This window comes from Fulvia fulva, chromosome 4 (genome assembly GCF_020509005.1).
Source record: "Fulvia fulva chromosome 4, complete sequence".
In the NCBI taxonomy this organism is placed as follows: domain Eukaryota; kingdom Fungi; phylum Ascomycota; class Dothideomycetes; order Mycosphaerellales; family Mycosphaerellaceae; genus Fulvia; species Fulvia fulva.
Genome location: NC_063015.1, coordinates 5,772,495 through 5,793,930, shown reverse-complemented (window position 1 = coordinate 5,793,930; position 21,436 = coordinate 5,772,495). Strand labels below are relative to the sequence as shown.

Sequence of the window (21,436 nt, the reverse complement as noted above, 5' to 3'; positions counted from 1 at the left end):
TACACATGGCCTGGCAGACAGAACAGTGCAATAGACCGATATGATCGAACGAGAGACGGCGATGATGCTATGGATTCCAATATGCGACCATTTGACAGTGGCCACTGCCCGAGAGAATGTGAGACACGTATAGAACCACCAAAACGTCAGCAGCGAAGCCACTGCTCTATCATTCGATTCAAAACTACCCACTACGTAAAACACAACCACTCCCTCTACGCCGCCCCCGCACCGGGAAAATGCGGATGTCTAATCCTCATCTCATGCTGCTCCTCTGCATATCCACCATAACTCGGCGGAAGCGGCACCTTCTCACCCACTTCCCCTCCCCCATTCCTCCTCCTAGGAAACTGCACCCGCTCCCCCAGCACCGCCAGCAAGCTCCAAAGACACATATTAACCAAAAGCAACACCGTCGTCGCCCAAGTCAACGCAACGAACTTCCCACCACTCTGGCCGGAAATTCCAATCCCGTTGCCGACGAAGTTGACGAGGCCGGCTGCGCCGGCTGCGAAAGCGTGCGTAGCGGCTGAAGCGAGAGCGATGAACATTACACCTGGAAGAGTTGCGAGGACGTTGAGGATGGCGAGTTTGCGGCTGTAGCGTGCTGCGCCCCAGATTCCGATGGCGAGTGCGAGACCTGTGAATACGATTCCGATCCAGTACAGGACCTTGACGAGAGTGAGAGGGTTGAGCATGGAGTGATTCTCGCAGGTGAAGACTTTACCATCGAGGGTTCCGTTCTTCGGTTCCGGGGCTGTGAGGCTGATGGTGTAGTTTGTTCCGTTGGGGTAGACGTACTCGCCTTCACACGTCGTCATCATGTGCACGGCGTAGAAACCTTTCAGATCCATTTCGTCGACAAAGTCGAGGTATGCTTCGTTGACTTCGCGGACGAGGGCGGTTTTGACGGCTTCGATGGCGGATTGGACTTTGGATGCGACGGCGGATTCGACGGCGCCTGCTGCTGATGTCGCCTTCGATTCGACCGCAGAAGCGATGGAGGATGCTTTGCCGCCGATTTCGGATTTGACTTCGCCGACTTTGCTGGTGAGGCCGTCTACAAGGTCGTCGAGATCGCGAGGGGCGAGGGTGATGGTTGGGAGAGGTGCAGTCGTGATGGTCGCGCGGGCAGCTAGCACAACTGGAAGTGGTTCGGGCTCAGATCGCTTTGCGAGGATTCCGCTGGTGTTGAAGCTTTGGATCTTGTTGTCGAATTCTTGGACGAGGTTCTCGCCGATGCGGGAGGTGTTGAGGGTAAAGACTGCATAGTCTTCCATCATGCCTGGCCTCGACCCGGCGAAGACGCATAGGAAGGAGAGGACGAAGGCTGTTGCGACGACGAGGACTGGGAGGATGGCCAGTGGGTGGAAGGGCTTTGCGCTGTCATCCTTGGAAGAGAAAGGCATGGTTGCGGTTGTTTGTGTGGTGTGATGTGGTCGACGGTCTTCTGCCGGTTTCGATGCTGTTTCTGCTTTGCAGCTCGATGTATGTGCAAGTTCGTGATGTTCGTGATGTTGATATTGTAGGTTGGAGCCGCCAGCGACTGTTTCGTTCGTGAAGATGCAAATTAGTGGTAGGAAAGCAATGTACAAGAACACAATAACGCCAAACTCTGAAAACGCTATTCACGAGAAGGAGAAGATAGTGAACGACGCAAGAGAGGAGGGTGCAGACTCGAGGCCTCCAGAAAGGTCTTTGTTCTTTTGTCGTCGGCGTCTATTGTCTGCCTTTAAGCGCCGGCCCAAATTTAGGCTCAAACAAAGGCGAGCGTTGTGGACGCGCTGGGCCACCACATCTGAAACGTCTTTGATGTTTCGACACCACGTGAGCCAGACATCCTGCGCGTGGTATACAGACACCGCACCGATTTCTTGTGGAGTGGGGCAAGGCGTGTTGTGGAGGGATGGCAGTTCCAGAGCTGGCAGAAACGCTTGTCGATAATGATGGGGTAGCATCAATATTTGGTGAGGGATTAGTAAAGGCTGCGTCTTCTCTGCGGCTCGCTCGTGGTCTTCGGAAGATCCTCCATGATGCATGTGATGGAGTTTTTCCATCATAGTCTACGATTAGTGTTCTATGCCATTGCGTGGCATGCATTGCTGAGGGCGCTGAAGCGCCAAAGTATCGCCCGAAAGAGCCTACTTCTCATCAAGAGCCATCCCTAGGTCTCGTCGTCCGCGCATCAATGTCCCTGGGCCGTTTCAATAGAGTCAATATAATGACGCCACAGCGAACAACTTCGGTACGAAGCAAAGGTCTCTGCATGTAGCACACATCCTCATGCGCACTCCAGGGCAAGCACAGCGATGCGGCAAGGTCCAAAGCCCTCAACTTGGGAAAACTCACCTCCAGCGTCCAGACCCGGAAAAGTATGCCATCAAGGCATCACGCCCTCCTCATCACATTCGCAAGCTCGCCAGCGGCAACCGACCTCGACGCGATAGCACACATGGTCAATGGATCTTGCCGGTGGGATGTTCATCAAGTGTTTCTTGACGACAAGAACTCTGCTGTCGGCCAGAAACAGCTGAACTCTGCGCTCTCGTCGTTTCCAGTAATCCTGAAGCGTTTGTGCACATCTTCCAGAGCAGCCGTAGGCGAAACCTTGACCTTCTTCCCATTCGCTTCAGATAAAACTCGTGGCACTCTCTAGGCCTCGGCGTGCCGCCGATCTGATTATGCCACGAGCGAGTGTTTCTCGCGCTGGCTGACATTGTTCAGGTCAGAGCAGTTGACTACAGTGAGCTTCGTAGCTGGATTCATGCATGCTGGAAGAGCGCATGCTCACAACATGTAGTCACACGACCTGTGCAAGAGTTCGAATGTCATGCCCCAAGGTCTGAGATCTCCTGCCGAAGCAATGCTCTTACGCAGTGCACCTCGCGTTCTGCAAGAAGCGCGCCGTTGTTCCTGCTGCCAGATCTTCCCGATATAGTATCAACAATGATAGCGTGCCTCTCTCTTGCCGTGCTTGTCGTGCGCCCAGAGGTGGCAGGCCTACCTTGTCTGGGTGGTACTCGTTCTTTGAGGCTCGGGCGTGTCGCTTCATGCATCGCACAGCTGGTCAAGCCGCGGCATCGTTCGGGAGTGAGGCGTCGAATTCACGATATCGTATATAGGCAATCGTGGTCGTGTCGACGGAGAGACGGCCGAGGCTTCTAGACAGCCAAAAGGGCGTCTGGAGGAGATGTTGATGTTCATGTCTTCTCGATGGTCGACAAGCAGAATCGTCGCTACCGGACCTGACTCCCAAAGTCCCAGGCGTCGCTTCCCCTGTTCCCTGTCTGGTCCCTTCTCCCACTTTCGCACAACACGAACATTCACAACCTACCATCTTACACAACATGTCGCCGTGGCGAGTGCTGGATCGACCCATATCACGAGTCAAATGCGTGAAGATGGTCTTGTCAAGGTCAAGTGACGACACGCTTGCCACTTCAGGGATCGTGGACACGGAACTGTCATGCCGCTCATGCACGATAGCAGAGGCGAGCTTTGCCGCAGTGCTACCTACGTTCGACTCAGCCTCAGTTGTGCGACCTGAGATGAATATGTCGAGCACGGCGTGCTTGTCCATGCTCTTTCCTGCCGGCCTGAGCTACGACAGTCGACTGCTTGGAGATAGATGGAACCTCTCAGTGGCGTGGCCAGCGTGATCGCCGTCTTGCAGCTCACGGAAGACGTCATCCGCTATGTGCGCTCCAGCAAAGATGGCATCTAGGCCTATACCCAGTCTGGAGGAGCTATTCAATCCGGCTCTTCGGATTCGGGTCCGAGCGGAAGATGGAGATGTGCGAAGGTACATCGAAACGCGGCTGGAGGAATTGCCAGGTCGTGCAAAAGCGATCGAGGGAATGGCAACACGGATCATCAACGATGTCACTGCAGCTGTAAATGGGATGTAAGCTGGGTTCTTGACCACGTCCCTGGCTCGGCACCGCTGTCTTAGGTTTCTGCTTGCCCAACTGCACATGGACGCGTTGATAGCCAAGGCAACCCCGAAGTCTATGAAAAAGGCATTGCAGAGTCTACCTCACGGATCGGATTCATACGATGTTGTGTATGAGTGCCTAGCCGAAGCTTCAACATGTCGGCAATCCTCCATGTCCTCGCGGTAGAAGTGGGCGACCAGGATCTGGACCCTGACGCAGTACCTGACGCCAATCTAGTGCTGTTGGCTTGTGCTGGCCTAGTGACAACGGTGCCAGGGCATGCAAGCGCAGGGCGATCGGATCCTGCCCAAGGCCGGAAAGACTTGCGCGAACTTCGATTGGTCCATTTCACGACCCACGAATACTTCGAGAGGACTGTTGATCGATGGTACCCAAAGGCGGATCTCAAGATTACTCTCGTTTGTCTTACCTACTTAGCCATCGACCACTACTTACGACAGTCTTACGACGATGGGCACATGCATGTCCAATTGCTGGAGTACGCGTTCCGAAACTGGCCAGCCCATGCAGCTGTGGTAGATCGAGACGGCGCCGCAGAAGATGTGGCTGAAGTGGCTACAGCACTCGCTCGCTTGATCAATAAAGAGGGAGATGTGTGCAGGAACACGTCATCGAATTAAACAATATGCGAATTCCCCGAGTCTGGGTCGGCGTCTAGCACATCTTGGCTGACTGAACAAGGTCTGGCGAGGACATTGCGAGCTCTCTGCACAACCTCGTACCATTCGTCGAACACTTTGACAGCGGACAGGAGACGCCACTTATGTACGCGGTGAGGGCTGGTCACCACGAGGTCTTGGTTGCTTGGATGGCCACCGGCGCCGTTGCGATCAATAGGCCTAACAAGCACGGATGGACTGCTTCAACATATGCCGCACGCGTGGGTAACAACATTTACTTGGACACCATGCTTGCCCATGACGACATCGATGCCGACTGGCGAGATCGGTCTAAACGTACGCCTCTATGTCATGCAATGGGACCAACGGCACTCTCTTTGGCTGCCGACACCAAGACCGTGCAGATACTGCTATTCCACGAGGGGTAACGGTCCAGATCTCCAAGACGTTTCTACTGTTGCGACGGCACGTCGGAGGTAGGTTCAGTGTCGAACACGAATGATCGCCGTCCTGCTGTGCGGATGATGGAGCCCGGCAGGCGCAGGCCGAAGTCTGTCGCGGACATGTGAGGGTTTACATCGGTGGGGTACATGTATAGGTCCCATGGACGGCGTTGGAAACAAGCTTCTGGCTGTTGTCAAGTGTCAGGCGAGCTACTACACTCTGCTCTACTTCATCATTTTGTTGCAAGGCACACACACGCACACACACCACAACAACTCGCGGCGGCTCTATTAGAATAGTAGCTAGCAAACCCCACCCTTTCGAAAGTTGGCCAATTCACGTGCGCCGAGGTCCCCCGATATGATGCAACCATACTACTCCCTAGCAATTGGCCCAGAATCTGCATCACAACAAGCTACGCCATGTAAGAACAGCAGAGTCGTGCACATGCCGCTTTCCTGGAACCCGGAAGTCCCAGTAGTGTCAACCCCTTGGAATGCCCGACGCAGTATAGTATGCCTGTAGCTTCGTGGGGAAGTTGTGCAAGTGGCCGCCGTGCATGATACGGTATTGAGAATGCCAATGACCTCGGCTACTTTCTGCATGCTGGAGCTTGCGAGGAGTCTGGGGGTTCATGAAGTATCATGCAAGATGCATTCTCTCCAGCGTTTTCTTGCGTCTGGGCTCTCAATATGGAGTTCTGTGTACATCATCCTTCGTTTCACCCATCATGCGTGCTTCTCGTGCTGCCTCTGTGCTTCCTCAGCCCCCCGACAATCGTTTCATTTGCCAGAGCTGTAGAGATGACTCTGTAGCATGCTGATCATGGTATATGCTAAGAGACCCTTCGGATGGTGAATACCGACCAGCCTGGTATACCTCGTAGCAAGAGCTCAGCCGAGATAAGCACGCATGGAGGTAAGGGCGTTATGTGGTCTGGTCTGCCACTGGCAGCGTGCTCCAAGTCGTTCTCCATTGTCTATGCTGTACACATTATACTTGATCTCATCATATCATACATACATCTCGTGGTGACCCTGTGCTTGCTGCCGGCACCGAGAGTCTGTCCATTCGGCAGTCGTGCGACGACACCTGTTATGCATATTGATCATGGCAAATGCTGGCGGAATAACGTAGATGGACTTCATGTCGTCATGACGGTCGTCCTGTGCCTCTGTGCGACGGGTCTCTCTCAACGTGTTGTGGCAAGTTTTGTGCCTGGGCCTTCAGAGAGCGTTCATGTCATGTCATTCTGCTCACACCACCGCCGAAGCCTCCTGCGTATCGCCGAAAACATGAAACTGGATGAAAATAGTAACATCCTCCACAATCGTGCCCAGCGACCCAATCAGCCAGGGAATATTTGTCACCACATACTCCCTCTCGAGCGAATGGAACAGAATCCCCGCTCCATACGTCAGATTCCCCAGCAAACTCAGCAGGAAGAACAGCAGACTCAACCCCTCACAGCTCCGTTCTCGCTGATTCTTCACAATCTGCGGTATCCTCGCGCCCAAATAGCATACTGCGCTGATGTAGCCCAAGATTTCGGCCGCGACGGGGGTTTTGTCACCACTCCCCTCTTGCCCGACCGGGGTGGGTCTCCATGCGCCCGCTTTCCATGCGATTGCCCAGCCTGCTGCGCCGACTATGCACACGCCGAGGATGGAGACGGTGTTCTTGATGGTGGCTCGTGTGCGGGTGGGTTCTTCGAGGATGCGGGAGAGGCTGGTGTCTTCGTGGGTGCTGCGTCTTCGGAGACTGTTGGCGCTGCTGACTCTGCGTGAGCCCGGGAGGCCGAGGTTTTCTTCCGTTACGTCTGTGAGTCTGCGTCTCGGGTTGGTTGGGTTGGAGGGCTTGGTCGCGTCGCGGTTCAAGAGTGGTGTGTGCTCGCTCTGCAGCACCCCACCAGTACTCTCGTCTGCATCCTTCTCTCGCGCCCTTGTCTTCTTCAGTCCCAGGTAGTAGAGACACTGCGCGATCAGAACCGTATCCGCGAAACAAAAGTACACCGCCAACGCAATCACAGTCGGGACAAGTCGCGCCCACAGTGCGCCGGCCAAGTTCGTGACATCGCCGACGAACCAGATGAAGAGGAAGGTCAGCGAGATCCCGTCGGCGTGGCCTTGCTGGTAGTTCTCGAGTACTTGCGGCAGGAGGAGGAAGATCCAGGCGGCGAGGGAGATGCTGCCGAAGATGCCTGAGCAGGCTTCGTTCCAGGTGAGGCGGATGGGGTGCTGCATCTTCAGTATGCCGTGGGGGCTGTGTGAATAGACACACACGCCGCCCAATGCAAGAGGAGGCAAGAACAGAAACAGCAGGGCGTTCCACTTCTCCTCCTCCTCTTTCTGGTGTGTCCACGTCTGTCGCAAGGCAAGTCCAGCCGCGAGCCGCCAAGGATGACGCTCTTCCACAATCAACATGGAACCTTGCAACCTGCCGGCCCGCATCCTTCTTCCTCCATTCCACCTTCCACAACATCAGCACTGCATCATCAGCCTCTTCTTATTCCGACATCACCTCTTCCATCATTGCACACCCATGCCCATCGGTGCAGAGACAGGCTATCAGCAGCACTGACTGCGACCGTGCTCGTCTGCAAGCGAGGTCTCGACAAGCAGGGATCTCGGTGGCTCCGTTCGTCTTCTGTCACCCCATAAACCGCTCGACTGTTGCGAAATGCTGTCCCTGGCTTCTCTTTGCCCAGCGCCACTCGAGCCCGATGCAGGGTCAGCCTCACCGCAAGAATGACCTCGAGGTCGTAGTTCCTGCTTTGCTCCCAATTTTCTATCACCGATTCTAGTAACTTCTCTGCGTGACTGGGCCTTCCTACATTCAGGTAGCAGAGGGCGAGCAAATCTGCTGTACGGATCGAATTTGTGTGCTCCGCTGGCCACCATGACACGATGTCGGGCCAGATCTGTTCGAGAATTCGGATGACTTCTTGGTACTCCTGGAGCTTGTAGAGGAACTCGGAATATTCTATGAGGTTGCGTGCGATGCAATCTGATTTGGCAGCTGTTCGCCCGAACCTCTGATCAGCTTCCAGAAAAAGCTTTCGTGCTTCGTTGTTCTGGTCGAAATGGTCGCAACATTGTGCCAATGCTTCGATCACGAACGCAAGCAGCGGGTCTGTAGGATCGGGTGGATGTGTAGCATTGTCGATGTCCAGCGCAGTGCGGTAGTGCGACCGCGCCTGGGCGACTTTCCCCTGGAGGTTGCATGCTCGTCCCAGTGTATACAGGATAACGTACTATAATCAAGGCTGCACCAAAGACAGATCCCTCACCCGTGTCCGAGTGGCTTCGCCGTGTGACTCTGCTTGGACGAGCTTTTGGTCCTCCAGGAGGCATTGCGCAATCTCGACTTCCACCACAATCGTTGTTGCGGCGTTGATGTCTACATGCTTTGCTTCGCATTCACACTGTCGACGATCATCAACCATCTGCCATGCTCCGCATCGCACAGCCCGCGGTTGACATCTGCTAAGACTTCGCCATCAGGAACTGGGCCACGACGGCACTTACTGAGGTCATTCAGGGCTTGCTGCATCTCTCCGTTATGAATCTGGCTGGTTCTGGCTACCACGCCTGTTTCTAACAGGCCAGCGCTTGCTTGAAACAAGAGCAGAACGATGTTGGACAAAGGATGCCTCTCGCAGAACCCAGACGCCGCTTCTACAGCATCATCTGATACATTGCTGCCATGTTCTTTGGACTGCCTCTTGCAAGAAACAAGTCAGCGATGGAACCGGATGGTGTCGAAGGTGGAGGGAGTGGTGTGGAAAGAAGTTGGAGGAAGTGAGGAAGTTTGATCGAAAGTTTTACAGTTTGGGCGAGCTGATGGACCTCAGCATCAGCACTCACGTCGTGCACACCATCCATCGTTATCCTCCTATCATGCATGACTATCGCGTCTATGAGTACACCGGGTTCCTCGAGTACCCCGGGAAAGCCTCCAATTGCTTATTATCAATCGCCTTCAACTGCCGGCACCCCAGCTGCGACACCAAGCCTCCAACAACTCCCAGTAACGCATTCAGCGGCCCAGTAAGAATATCTGGCTTGGCCTGAGACGAAAGCTGGAACACGAAGCAGCCCAGGTTGTTACCCTTGAGCAGGTCCAAAACGTTGAAGACGCCACCGGTCAGGTTCTCGAGGTTGACGCCGGCGAAGGTGTTGACTGTGCCGGTGTTACCGCCGATGTCGAGGAACTTGGGGTGCAGGAGGGCGGCGTTGATGACGTCGGCGAGGAAGTAGGTTACTTCGTATGGGTAGGCTTGAGGGCGGCGGTACTGGGGTCGAGGTTAGATGATATGTGTGCGAAGGATGAGTCTGTGTTTGGACTTACCCAGTTCTCTGGGATACGCTCGGTACCCTGAACGGCATTGTAGTTTCCATCAGTTCCCTCAACACCGAACCACGACTGCAGCGTGGAGTGGGTCAGTTCACCCTCGGTGTTCTCGGCAGAGTGGTTGGCCATGAAGCGGTAGATAAAAGCGTATGCAGCAGGCTGGACCAGGACACCGGTGAAAGGTCCGTTGAAGAAGTATGGGTTTGTGGCGATCTGCTGGTCGAAGCGGTGGGAACGGAAGTTGGTCAAGCTCTCGATCGTGGCAACACCGTTTGGTGAGAAGTTGATCATGTCTTGGAACTGAGATGTGACGGTCTTGTAGTTGTCGCCGGCTTGGTAGAGGTCGCCGCGGGTTGGTGATGAATCTCCCTCGTACCTGAAAGGGAGGATTACAACTTGTATCATGAAGTCCGGGATGTTATGAGGCTTTACTCACTTGTTGTGCGAACCGACAAGGCCATGTCCAAGGACGCCGGTAAGACCACCCTGCGCAAGGGTCGGTGTGCCACCCAGTGACCATGAAAGGAGGTCACCATCGATAGCACCGCCGAGGATGGAAAGGAAGCCAGCAAGGATTGGACCCATACCGACTACCGTCTCAGTGGCCTCGATGTATTGTGAGACAGTGGCATAACCATTGTGAGGCAGGAAGCCATGGTTGGCAAAAGCATTCAGACCTGGACATGGTCCTCGAAGATCACCTGGTCCTGGTGCAACGTATTCGTGTCCGCTGCCTTTGCTCACGTCGATGAGCTGCTTCTGGGCGTCGAAGACTGGGACTGGCTCGAAGAGTGCTTTTGCAGCATCGGCTCCTTGCTGACGCCTTGACAGAAGCTGAGCGATCTTGTCGGCGTCAGCCTGCATGGCGGCATCGTTTGCTGCACGCTCAAGGAGAGCTGCTGGGAAGGCATTGACAAGGGGTGCCACGGAGGCGAAGAGGATCTGAGATGTTGACAACTTCATGGTTGCGGAGGTGCAGGAGGATTGATACTGACAACAGGAACAAGTCGACTGGCTCTCCAACACGAGACATGGGTGACCGTCCTCCTTATACTACAGCAAGCATTCCAGGAATCCTTACGATCCACTTCTCCACATTCCCTTGGGAATTTGCCTCCGCTGGGTCATAGGGTAATGGTCATGTTGCCTATAGGCATGGTGGCATTCGTAAACCTCGTACGGAGGCATATGATGCTTCGTGCACCAAGAAAATCCTGGCATCTCGTTCTCGCTCGACGTTGGAAAGGTGTGCTGCTTGGTTCAAGCGAAGTGAGAATGGAGCCAGCGGAACCAGACTTGACAGCTGCCAGCATAACTCAAAGCACGATTGAGTTGAGCTGCATGGCCAACGACTGAGGAGGCGTGCGTGAAGCATGGTGGCTTACTGCTTGCGGTTTGGGGCGTACCGTATGGGGTAATTCTTGGGGAAGTTCGTGGAGTGGCATGCCAAGTGATCGACACAGCGGGCCCATCTTTGGCTGGTGTAGTTCTTGTCGATCTTTGGCTCGCAGCGCAGGCCGAAGCAGCCAATCTGGTCCCGGGAAATTGTTCTGACTGGAACACTGCCTCGGTGTCGGTCCAGAACAATCAGAGACATGTGCAATTCTTGACGTGCTTCGGGTCAGCTGCATTATTGTCGCCTCGATGGCGTCCACGGAGTCGGTTGGTGTTCCATATTGTCAAGCATAACTTCGTGGCTGCTGCGGGCGTCAGAGGCTTTTGCGCCTCCACCGACGTATGTCGCACAAGAAGTTGTGGTTATCCGTACGGGGAGTCAGGTTTGAGTGGGCGTCGGTTTCGTTCCTTGTGATCGTCCATCTCAAGGTTCAGTTTGGCAGGTACACTACACGTTTCTGCTGAACCCTATGCACCACATGCCGAGCCCTCACAACCCCATGCTGGACTTTCACAGCTGCTTCGGCCGTACAGCCCAGTGTAATGAAGTTGGGTGCTGCTCCATGGAGGACCCTGCTTCTCCTCACTTTCCCTCCCCTCTGCATAAAGCGTCGTTCTGTCTTGTGACAGTGAAAAGTCCGAGATGAGGCAGAATTCTCCGAGGTGGTCAGAACTCAGCAGGACGGGCCCACCGGCCAGGGAAGAAGGCACAAACAGTCAACCTCCACTCCGCGGCCTACATCTTCGTGTCTCATGTAGAAGAGCCAGGTAACAGTCCGAACATGTCCTCATACGATGGAATACTGGATTCAGGACGTGAGATGTTGACAATAAGAGCGACATGACACTGGATCTCACTGCACTGCGCAGCGTCGTTTCCTCCTTGTTTTCTTGCTTTGACCAGACATCCTCGACTGTGTACGTATCGGAGGCGTGGTCTCGGGGCCATGTTCTGCTGTCGGATCTTGGTCGAACACAACAATGTCCAGCATGGTCTCACTTCCGGCACCTAGAACTGTCCTGGTCCGCAATAGATTCATGATCTCGTCGACGGTGACGACCGGATTCGCCAAGCCGTCATTGTAGACGTACGATGCACCCTCGGAGAAAGACAGCCTATCCAGCCAGTTCCGCAAAAGAGTCCGGGTGATGATGTCGACGCTTCTTAGTGTATAGGCCTGCCACTCCCTATGATCTTCTCGTCGACACCGGAAGATCAAGACGTTGCTGGTGGAGATGCGGCGGTTGACAGCTTCGGCAGCTTGCGAGCGACGTTTCGCACTGGCTCCATGTGCTCTTATGGTCGCTTGGTAGTTCTGATCGTCTGCCATGCTGACTCAATGAAGTTTGTGTGGGGCAGCCCTCACATCATAATGCAAGAGACAGACGGCATTGACCTGTATCAGGTTGACCTGAAATAGGCTTGTAGAGAGTTCCGCCGCCCTGGCACCAAGTGGTCTCGATCACAGTCGCTGACTGAGGGTGCGGCCGTAAGCAGCTCGAGGGTTCCCGTCGAAACTTGAAAGACTTTGTGGCGTATCGTGGGAGCGATAGGCTCGGCGTTGACCATCAACACGCCAGAAGAGGCAGCACGACTTGCGTATGTCGATAGTATTCTTGGGTGAGCACCGCACTGTCGGGTCCCACAGCGGACAGCGAAGTGATATTGGTAGTAGGATCTCGGCCGGCATGCGAGAAAAATTGCATGCTGGCACGTGCGATGGATGTTGGGCAAGGATGATCCCTGGATCGCGGCTGAATGTCGTGAGACGGTGAGCCCAATTGCGGACCAACACCAACATGTCGGTGCTTGCCAAGCGTCTTGACCTCACGTCGGCTCTTGCACGAAGTGATGACGACTGCTGCCAATACTGAACATTGTCTTTATCGTCGATGTCGGTTAGACAGGCCGGCCCGAGATTGCAACACCACACGGTCGTGGCGATTGGCGAGCCTAACGAGCTTCCACGGCGTTGCATCTGTCGCACAACCAGCGCCACCAAGCCAAGGCAGAGCCTTTCTGGGCCAACACAGTCGATACTTATGTCTTCTGCGCAGTCTTCCGACTTGTCGTTGATCCGCGGGGAAGGGGTAGTGGAGTCTATCTGCCAAGTGCGTGATATCCCGCCAAATGCTTGTTTGTGAACGAGGCAGGGTATCTTTCTCCATCCAATCCGTCCCACCGTACAGCATGCGCCATCGAGAAGAAGCAATACTCCTGCAACAATTGATACACTGATACACTTATGACTACCAACCATGTCACTGTCAACACTGTCGGATGTGTTCATGGAACTGCTCGAAGCGAAGGGTGTGCTTGTCGGTCAACATGGTGCGGCACAATACGCATGCCGTTGTTGAAGTGGTGGTCAACCGCGTGCGGTAACGGCAGGCCCAAGTCAGTCATGATGCCCACTAGCTGCTCTTTCTTCATCGCGAAGGGGATGTTCTTGATGACGATGGCAGTCGGAAGGAGCTTCTCGACCGGCTTAGAGATCTCCTGGCCCATACAACGCCGATCATTTGACCAAAGTCAAGGCTCTTGACTGTACATCTTGCCATGGAGATCTCTGACAAAAGCTCTTGCTGGGCGAGGTGGCCGCAAGTCCTCACATATGGTTGTATATTCGTGTGAGTCGAGATTCATATACTCGATTGAGCACCAAGGCGCCGCGAACCGCCCCGACATAGTGATATTCACAGTGGAGAGAGGTTGAGCTATGCATCCAGGAAGCGTGAGGTATGGTGTAAGTCGTTGATCCCCGAATCTGGGCCGCATGCTGAGCTGCGAATGGTGTGGTGGTTGGACGATCGGGAGGCAATGACTTTGAGAGCACTCTAGGCATCTCGCGCTTCACATCCTCCTTCACGATCGTTCCCGCCCGAGTAGTCGACAGCCTTGCTGCATGGGTTGGTTGGCGAGTGCAGATGGTGCTGGTGGTTTTCAGAGCGTACGAAATGGTGCCTGTAAGGTGATGAGGTGCAATTTTCATGCCAGCTTAGCTATCTTTCGTCCATTTTGATCGCCTGTGTGGACAGCCCGACATTTGCGCTTTCCTCAACCCCCCAGAAATGAATCTGCTTGAAAGATCCAAAGAATGTGTTGTTGGCGTAGTATCAGGATGATGTTCGTATGAAAAGCGCGTCGTGGGCCCAAATCGATCCCCTTGCCGCACTACCGAATTGATATATCCTCACCCGCTTCAGCACCTCCGCCACACCACCCTCACCACAACAACAACAACACCGCAACAACATGGCCGCGTCCAAACCGCTCCCCGCCCTCCCACAGGAGCTCATCGACAACATCCTCGACCTCGCCATGCCATCGACCCTCACCGTGCACGTCAACTGCTACCAAGACCCCGAAGAAAAATACATCTTCCGCGTCCACGCCACCTCCATCGACTCCCTCCTCGCCATCTGCGCCCGTCTCCGCCTCTCTACATACCAGCGCGTCCGCGCCATCAAGGCCCTCAACACCACCACCACCCTCTTCGTCGACATGATATCGAATTCCGCCGCAATGAATAGTCTGTCTGAGCACCCCAGCAGCGCCATCACAAGCTACAATGTCTCCGACGAGATTCTTGGAGAGATTTGGCAGGTCCAGTTCCGCGAGGCAGCTAGTTATCACCTCAAGATCCCTGGCTTACCATATTACCGACAACATCTCCTGACCCGCCGCCTTACGCTGTCTACATCTAAGCGCCACCAGGGGCTGAAATTCGCAATCGACAACTTTCGATGGGAATACGCCGCACCATACCTTAGCTCAGCTACATACGACATTCTGCGCAAATCCAGAATGCAGCACGAGAATAGGCTCCGGCATGGATTTGATAAAGGACTGGGGCTGCTCCCAAAGGAGATTGGGCAGATTAGTGGGAAAATGCTGTGGTTCGTTCAGCAGTACATGTGGCTTTCTGGGGTCTATCATCGGGATGCGCAGGGGGGCGTTACCGGTGTGGGATCGAGGGAAGAGGCGAGGGAATGCTACGCGCAGGTGGAGAAGCGAGGTTTTGTCTGGGAGGTGGAGATGTGAAAAGTGGGAGCGCGGTAGTGATTCGAAGTATTGGGGGTATTGAACAGATGGGAGGGTGGTACCGACAGCAGCGAAGACGACTAATGTAATACGGGATTACGCATTGCCCAACGCGGCAGTCTCCTCAACCCACTGCCTAATATTGAACTGCAACTCCTCCGAAGTCATGGCATTCATCTCATCGATGAAATCCAACAGGGCATCCCGATACTCCTCCTCATCAAACTCCGCCTCCTCTTCCTCACCTTCGCCTTGACCCTCGTCATGTAGTGCTACCCTGCATGTCGGGCACGTATGACCAACCTCTAGCCATTCGGTAATACACTTGCGGCAGTAGACGTGGTGATTACCACAGGCTACTTCGACGGCGTCGTTAAGAGGGTCGTGGCAGATGCTACAGGTTGCGTCTTGGGGTGGGGTGGCTGGGGAGGTAAGCAATGCGATGGTGTCTTGTCGTGATGGCATGTCTGCTTTTGTGGTGGTGGGTTTGGCCTCGATCTGTCGGTGGGCTGGGGGAAGGAAGAGGGAGAAAGTGGAGGGCCAAGTTTTGATAGAGAGACAAGTGAATCGTGCTATGTGTTGTTCGAAAGATTGACCTGAAATCAATGACATTCATTTCACTTCCTTTGGAGCAAATTCACCTACGCCGACTCCTTAGCGTGGTGTATGTAGCCTCCATATCAATGGATTCAACGGTGCCTTACTGGTCAAGCAAATGCAAACAGTAGATGTTGAAAGACCGTCAGTCTTTGCTGGAAAGCGTTGCTCTACAAGCCCTGACAGCAGCTTCGCACAAAAAAATGCTTGTGCTGATTGGCTCTGTTCGATATATTGTTGCAAGCCATTCGATCGAGGTATATGATGCAACGTTACTAGGACATAGCATAGTATTTAAGTGCAGCATTTAATAATTACAATGCGCATGAATCTAGAGAACCAGCTAGATTAGACAACGCAAGCCTTCGCCGAAGATGACAAGTACAAGTGCATCCTAATTGATATTCGCAAGCACAATAGCACATACATACAAGAGAAGCGACTTCTCAAACCTCGACCTCGCCACCGCAATGAGGTTGCAACTTCAGCTCACTATAAACACCGGCACATAGGAAGATCTTACCAATATTCCTGGCATGGACGGTTCTACGAAGCGAGCTCAAGTTCTGTAGTCCATGAAAGATCCAGTCTTGAGTAACGTCCATGACACTCGACTGTACATCCTACACAACGGCAATCCGAACGCAGCCTGGCTGCGGAAGCTAGCGCTGATCCAGCGAATGGAAGGGATGAAGACGACCTGATCCTCTGCAAACTGGGCGGCGATCCAGCAGATCTGGAACCGGCAAAGAGAGGTCTTCAGGAGGAAAAAGATGCTATGGATGTGTTTCAATGAAGTGATATGATCTTGGGGATAAACGAGAGTCGAAATCTCCGGAACTGGCATAGAGCGGACAGTAGTATTGAGCAGGTGTGTTGTCATTCTTGAAAGAATCCTTGGGGTGGTAGGGTAGACGGGAACTTGGTAGACCTCGAGAGGTAAGTTGTAGTCGAAAGCAATGTTAGTGACAAGATTCGCGGATGAACTGTCGGGCTTTGATCTCATCGTCTAGTATTCTGCTCGGCTGTAGAGTGGCAGGACCGGGATCTGACTGCGCCGAGCCAGCGTTCCCTGTTATGGGTGGAAATGTGTATTATTGTGGTTGTGGCATGTGACAGCCATGCCTGGAAGAGGGCCAATGCTGATTTTAGCAAGAGCGTCGGCAAGACTTCGGCTGCTTTGAACCATTTTCCGGCGGCGCAAAAACGCGATCTCGAATCCCAGAGCCTCTACTTCCTCCTCAACCATACCACATCTCCACCATGGCACCCGTCAAGCCTCGCCGTCCCACAGCTCGCGCCAAGGCATCCCGCTCCTCCTCCGACCCTCGCGGCAAATATGCCCCGCCCACCACCATGGACACCGACACCACGCCTGACGACCCCGAACACGACAGCAGCATAAACCGCAAGAAACACGCAGGCGAAGCTCCCTCTGCAGACGGCACCTTCTCCCTCTTCGCCGACACCTTCAAGACCAGCAAGAAGGACAAACGAACCATCAAACACAACGCCCTCCTCAACAAAGTCCACGCGGCTGGGATCTCGAAGGAGAAGAAGAAGCAGAAACAACGCCGGCCTGCAAAGAAGCTCAACACCAATGTCGGTGATCTCGCCGATGCATTGCCAGATGTTGGCGAGGGTGAAGATGAGTGGGAAGGTATATCAGAAGATGGTGACGGGATGGAAGTGGAAGGTGCGACGAAGAGGCGAAGACGGAAGAGGAAGGTCGAGGGCGAGGGGAAGATGGTCATGAAGAGTCTGAAACACCGGCCGGGAGCGATGAAGAAGAAGACGATCATGGAGGAGAGGGAGAGGGAGCGGTTTAGGAGGAATCTGGCGCAGATGATGGCGGGGCAGAAGGGGGAGGAGGATAAGAAGGAGGACGGAAGTGGACAGGCGGAGAGGTGGAAGGCGCTGAGGGGGTTTATTGGGAGTACGATGGAGAAGGACAAGGCTTTTGGTGGAGCTTGAAGCTGTGGCAGAAGCGGGTAATTCATGAGACAGCAATCATTCGATCCACGAGGGACGACACGCCATTCCCACTGGGCCCGAACCAGTATGCAGCATCATCCTGCCAACAAGATAGTACGCAAGTCGCCGCACACATCCAAGCCTCTATCTTACTCAACATCAACTCTCACACCTCACCGATCTCAGGCCTCCTTCTCCCACGCATCCGCATCCGTCTGCTCATCATTCGCCTCCGCCTCCCACGGTTCTTCTGCCGCATCGCACTCAAAGTACCCCGCCTTAGCCAGGTCCCGCCATCGACGCACGCCTCTACCGTCAACATCAAACAAGAACAGACTAACCCAGTCGAACGTCCTCTTGAACTTGCTCCAGTCGGCCAAGCCATACTCATCAGAGTGCGGTTTGCCAATGTACTTTGGATCAATCTCCAGCTCACAGAGCACCAGGCTGCCATTCTTCCCCGTTGCCAGAATGCATCTGTCGCCTCCACCTTGCTCCGGGCGGCGGATGAGGTAGACTCGCGGGTCGTGGTGCTGGGATGCTGGGTTGATGTGGCGCTCGATTTGGACGGGGTTGTCGGTGTTTTCGACTACAACGGCTTGCTTCAGGTTACTGATGTCGTAGGGCTTAGGTGGATCGTGGATCCGGGTCTTGGCGGAATTCGTCAGGCTTAGGGCGACTGCGATCTGGAGTGTTTCGAGGAAGGTGTTGGTCGTGGCGGCTTGGTCCTTGTGGAGGTTCACGACTGCATACTTTGTCATGGTTGGATCTTCGACTTTATCGGTCGGTGTCCCAGGAGCTGTTGCAAGAGCGGGCGGGCCACTTTGATATAAGATGTGTTCAAGAGTGCTGTTTGCTGCAAACTTCTCGACAAAAACTTTTGAATGTCTATGGCGGTTGTCTGACGAAATCGGGTGGGAGGTTAGAAGCACAAAGGCTGTTGAGCGGAACATGGCATCGGTATAACACGTTCGCGAGTGCTCTGGATGGCAGTAGCCTTCCAGTCAAAGGACCTCGCCCTCTTGCTGGAAGTCCGGAAACGCTCCAGTACTCACGTGAAGCTGCCCCAAGCGCCCAGGTACTCACAAAAGCGTGTAGCGAGGATGTCTGGCCAGACACATGGGCACCAAGTTCGACGATCACATACAAGCCCGGACGTTGTGAAACGTCTCGAAGGGACTTGTTGTAGAGTAGAGATCTCGGGCGATGAGCCATGGTGTATCAGCGGCATTAGCAGCTGCGACATGAAGAGACATATCTCCAGACATCGAAAGCGGTCGCCGAAACATGAAACGTCTGGTAGATTGGACCAACGCCTCTTGTCTATCGTTCCAGTCTTACTCTAGAGTCATACAGTCACATCTTGCAGCGTTGTCTAGCACTGACTCTGTGGATCTATCTGTTGACTCAGCTCAGTGAGACAACCAAGGAGGCATGGAAGACATCCGTGAAACCCTGCGACCCTGCAGCGACGATGGCACATATATACTCATATCTACGTCGGAGCATATCCTCAGAAATCATAAATCTGATCCAAAACAATGTCCAGCGACTCAGGAAGCTCGAGCGCTTGGAATACGCAGTCGGAAGACTCCGCACCGCCGTCACAGCTATATCTGGACCAGCATCCTGCCTTACCAGCTGCAGAACTGCCAACCATGGAGAGCAGCCCTCGGATCAGTTCTCCCATCACAACGCCTGCCCAACGTTACGAACAGCAACGACACAACGCAACACCCAGCCCACGCCCAAGAAACTCATCCAGCATCCGCCGCGAAAAGGAACGGATCAAGGGCCGCAAGCAGGCAGATGCCAAGGAACTCCGCCTCAATCGTAAGAGACTCGACCGACAAGCTCTGGAGCAGCAGGAAGAGGGTAAAACCGCGCGGGGAGACAGTCTGGCGCTGCAAGAGAAAATAAGAACCTCTGCCGACAGTGCAAAAAGCACCAAGTCTCATCCGTCGGTACGCGGGTACAAGAGAAGTGAGAAGCCGAAGCCGGAGAAACGATTACACGTGAAGCGTGGTATTCGTGTGCCACGCCAGAGGTCGCCGCGGGTCGAGGAAGAAGATGAACAGAATGCGCCAGAACCAGACCCACCCGGGCTACAGGCCGTATCGCGGCTCCCGGGGCCGAAGAGGAGCATGTTTCGGAGGGTCAGAGACTTCTTCGGCTTGCCATGAAGCATGCAAACTACCAGTCGAAACGTCGAAGCTCAACCCAACCGCTGTCACCCCGACTGGCTGCGCGACGTAAGGCAGCATATCCCAACCCGATCAGACTGAGTCGATATCGTTGGGCTTTTGGCTAGCGTGTTGGTCATATGTTGCCGAGAGAAGTCCCAGTGGCGCGATGGATGAGGGTGTGGGTAGGTATGAGCGCCGCAGGGTGGATCGAGGGATCGTTGTGGGAGTTTCATTGGCGTGTGGTGTACGCAGGTGTATGAGGGCCTTTGCTTATCATCGCCGCGATCTCCTAGTGTGTTAACTGCCGTGTTGGAGGGCTCCCCTGCCCCAACTTGAGCCTCTACGTTCTCGTCAGTCTCGATGATCGCTGCGCTCCACCCAACACATCACCTTGCTATTGTTTCACTGCAGATCCCAGTAGAGAGAGCGCCACATTGATTCCTCGCAGCGACGGCCAGCGGGTAGGAATCCGTTGCAGCATGGTGATTCATTATTTCGCCTGCGCTGATGGTCTGCTTCCGCTCAAGTCTTGCCCGATGCTATCAATGCTGGCGGCCGGCTTTGGTATCTGTGCCCATCCTGAGTTCGGACTGATATATACACGCCTGGAGGTGTTGCACAACGACGCGAGCTCTGGAGTCTGGCGCTGTTGGGATCTATGGCAGACAAGCCTTCTTCGATATCGAGGTGCTCTTGGAGTTGGGTCCGGTATCTGCTGAGTCTTGCTCGATGTTGTGCACGGTCAGGATGACACCAATTGAGTGGGTGAGTGAATGCCAGGTAGATCGAGTGGACACCTGTTGTAAGAAAACCTCAATACGCGTCTGCCTTGCCGTTCACCAGCTCGTGAGTCGAACGTGCTGCCAGAAAGCCGATCTTGGTGGGACCTTCCTTTCCGGCGCACATGCCTGAGAGCCTACATAAAAGCCGCTCTTGCCTCTTCCAACTTACACCACAACAACACGCTTTCCAACCACAGCTACTACCGCATCCGACATCAACTACAAAGGCAGACATATCACCACAGCATCCGCATTCATTAAGAAGTACGTGTACGATACGCGCTGTGTCAGCGCTGACATACTGACACTCGACAGCCAACACACGCGACAACATGTCTTCCTCCCCAAACGCCCAGACTGTCCCAACTCTCCTCATCTCCCGCGACGGCAAGACCATCCAATACGGCCGCATCCCCCTCGCCGACTTCCTCGACTCCTCCAAGTGGGACCTCTCCCCAATCAGCAAGTCCCTCGGCCTCCCACTCAAAGCCAACGGCAACGCCAGCGATCTCTCCACCGCCTCGAACAAAGACGAGCACATCTACGCCAACGCATTCTTCATCAACTACGATCCATACAGCAGCGGCTTCGGTAAGCCCGTCCGCGCCCCGTACGTCGGCGAGCACGTCATCCTCGCCCGCTGCGACGGCTTGCCGATCGACGATATGGTAGTCACCGCGATGCACGGCCACTTCACAGCCCTGACCTGCGACGGAAAGTGCGGCAGCAAGTACGTGTGCAAGTGTCCCGGCGACAGCGCTCTTAGCAAGAAAGCCATCGCCAACGCGTGCACCAAGAAGACCTTCTCGGCTATGCTGGACCAGGCTTTGGGCATGATGGCGACGATGCCTGGTGTTGGAAAGATCGAGAATCCTCTCAACGAGAAGGAGCAGGAGGGAGCGATGCCGTTCTGTGGTGGGTGTGGGATGGCGAGGAAGGAGGATGGTGGGGAGTTGATGAAGTGTGCCAAGTGCTCGAAGGCGGTCTATTGTGGTAGGAAGTGTCAGAAGGGGGAGTGGAGGGAGCATAAGACGGTGTGCAAGGAGGAGGAGAAGGCTTAGGGGGGCATGAGACTGAGAATGCG

The 21,436-nt window shown here is 54.5% G+C and overlaps 12 protein-coding genes across 12 annotated transcripts; 5 read left to right on the top strand and 7 right to left on the bottom strand.

The window, feature by feature from the left end:
• Nucleotides 1-215: 215 nt before the first annotated feature.
• Nucleotides 216-1,409, bottom strand: CLAFUR5_05264 (uncharacterized protein; the record flags this gene model as incomplete). Its single annotated transcript, XM_047904412.1, has 1 exon — nucleotides 216-1,409. One exon carries the CDS (start codon nucleotides 1,407-1,409, stop codon nucleotides 216-218), a length of 1,194 nt encoding a protein of 397 aa, XP_047760578.1.
• A 2,681-nt stretch (nucleotides 1,410-4,090) lies between these two features.
• CLAFUR5_05263 (uncharacterized protein) lies at nucleotides 4,091-4,576 on the top strand (the record flags this gene model as incomplete). The annotated part of the gene is made up of 1 exon (XM_047904411.1): nucleotides 4,091-4,576. One exon carries the CDS (start codon nucleotides 4,091-4,093, stop codon nucleotides 4,574-4,576), a length of 486 nt encoding a protein of 161 aa, XP_047760583.1.
• Nucleotides 4,577-6,276: 1,700 nt separating this feature from the next.
• CLAFUR5_05262 (putative vacuolar amino acid transporter) lies at nucleotides 6,277-7,263 on the bottom strand (the record flags this gene model as incomplete). The annotated part of the gene is made up of 1 exon (XM_047904410.1): nucleotides 6,277-7,263. One exon carries the CDS (start codon nucleotides 7,261-7,263, stop codon nucleotides 6,277-6,279), a length of 987 nt encoding a protein of 328 aa, XP_047760584.1.
• A 251-nt stretch (nucleotides 7,264-7,514) lies between these two features.
• CLAFUR5_05261 (uncharacterized protein) lies at nucleotides 7,515-8,373 on the bottom strand (the record flags this gene model as incomplete). The annotated part of the gene is made up of 2 exons (XM_047904409.1): nucleotides 7,515-8,231; nucleotides 8,275-8,373. 2 exons carry the CDS (start codon nucleotides 8,371-8,373, stop codon nucleotides 7,515-7,517), a joined length of 816 nt encoding a protein of 271 aa, XP_047760581.1.
• A 563-nt stretch (nucleotides 8,374-8,936) lies between these two features.
• CLAFUR5_05260 (Dothistromin biosynthesis peroxidase dotB) lies at nucleotides 8,937-10,336 on the bottom strand (the record flags this gene model as incomplete). Its single annotated transcript, XM_047904408.1, has 3 exons — nucleotides 8,937-9,314; nucleotides 9,371-9,749; nucleotides 9,810-10,336. The coding sequence occupies 3 exons, from the start codon at nucleotides 10,334-10,336 to the stop codon at nucleotides 8,937-8,939; spliced, it is 1,284 nt and encodes a 427-aa protein (XP_047760582.1).
• A 1,286-nt stretch (nucleotides 10,337-11,622) lies between these two features.
• Nucleotides 11,623-12,099, bottom strand: CLAFUR5_20297 (uncharacterized protein; the record flags this gene model as incomplete). Its single annotated transcript, XM_059463133.1, has 1 exon — nucleotides 11,623-12,099. One exon carries the CDS (start codon nucleotides 12,097-12,099, stop codon nucleotides 11,623-11,625), a length of 477 nt encoding a protein of 158 aa, XP_059318987.1.
• Nucleotides 12,100-14,024: 1,925 nt separating this feature from the next.
• On the top strand, nucleotides 14,025-14,813 carry CLAFUR5_05259 (uncharacterized protein; the record flags this gene model as incomplete). The annotated part of the gene is made up of 1 exon (XM_047904407.1): nucleotides 14,025-14,813. One exon carries the CDS (start codon nucleotides 14,025-14,027, stop codon nucleotides 14,811-14,813), a length of 789 nt encoding a protein of 262 aa, XP_047761407.1.
• Nucleotides 14,814-14,909: 96 nt separating this feature from the next.
• Nucleotides 14,910-15,278, bottom strand: CLAFUR5_05258 (uncharacterized protein; the record flags this gene model as incomplete). The annotated part of the gene is made up of 1 exon (XM_047904406.1): nucleotides 14,910-15,278. One exon carries the CDS (start codon nucleotides 15,276-15,278, stop codon nucleotides 14,910-14,912), a length of 369 nt encoding a protein of 122 aa, XP_047761406.1.
• A 1,395-nt stretch (nucleotides 15,279-16,673) lies between these two features.
• CLAFUR5_05257 (uncharacterized protein) lies at nucleotides 16,674-17,384 on the top strand (the record flags this gene model as incomplete). The annotated part of the gene is made up of 1 exon (XM_047904405.1): nucleotides 16,674-17,384. One exon carries the CDS (start codon nucleotides 16,674-16,676, stop codon nucleotides 17,382-17,384), a length of 711 nt encoding a protein of 236 aa, XP_047761401.1.
• Nucleotides 17,385-17,566: 182 nt separating this feature from the next.
• CLAFUR5_05256 (uncharacterized protein) lies at nucleotides 17,567-18,337 on the bottom strand (the record flags this gene model as incomplete). Its single annotated transcript, XM_047904404.1, has 1 exon — nucleotides 17,567-18,337. The coding sequence occupies one exon, from the start codon at nucleotides 18,335-18,337 to the stop codon at nucleotides 17,567-17,569; it is 771 nt and encodes a 256-aa protein (XP_047761400.1).
• A 588-nt stretch (nucleotides 18,338-18,925) lies between these two features.
• On the top strand, nucleotides 18,926-19,567 carry CLAFUR5_05255 (uncharacterized protein; the record flags this gene model as incomplete). The annotated part of the gene is made up of 1 exon (XM_047904403.1): nucleotides 18,926-19,567. The coding sequence occupies one exon, from the start codon at nucleotides 18,926-18,928 to the stop codon at nucleotides 19,565-19,567; it is 642 nt and encodes a 213-aa protein (XP_047761399.1).
• A 1,117-nt stretch (nucleotides 19,568-20,684) lies between these two features.
• CLAFUR5_05254 (uncharacterized protein) lies at nucleotides 20,685-21,413 on the top strand (the record flags this gene model as incomplete). The annotated part of the gene is made up of 1 exon (XM_047904402.1): nucleotides 20,685-21,413. The coding sequence occupies one exon, from the start codon at nucleotides 20,685-20,687 to the stop codon at nucleotides 21,411-21,413; it is 729 nt and encodes a 242-aa protein (XP_047761398.1).
• Nucleotides 21,414-21,436: the final 23 nt, after the last annotated feature.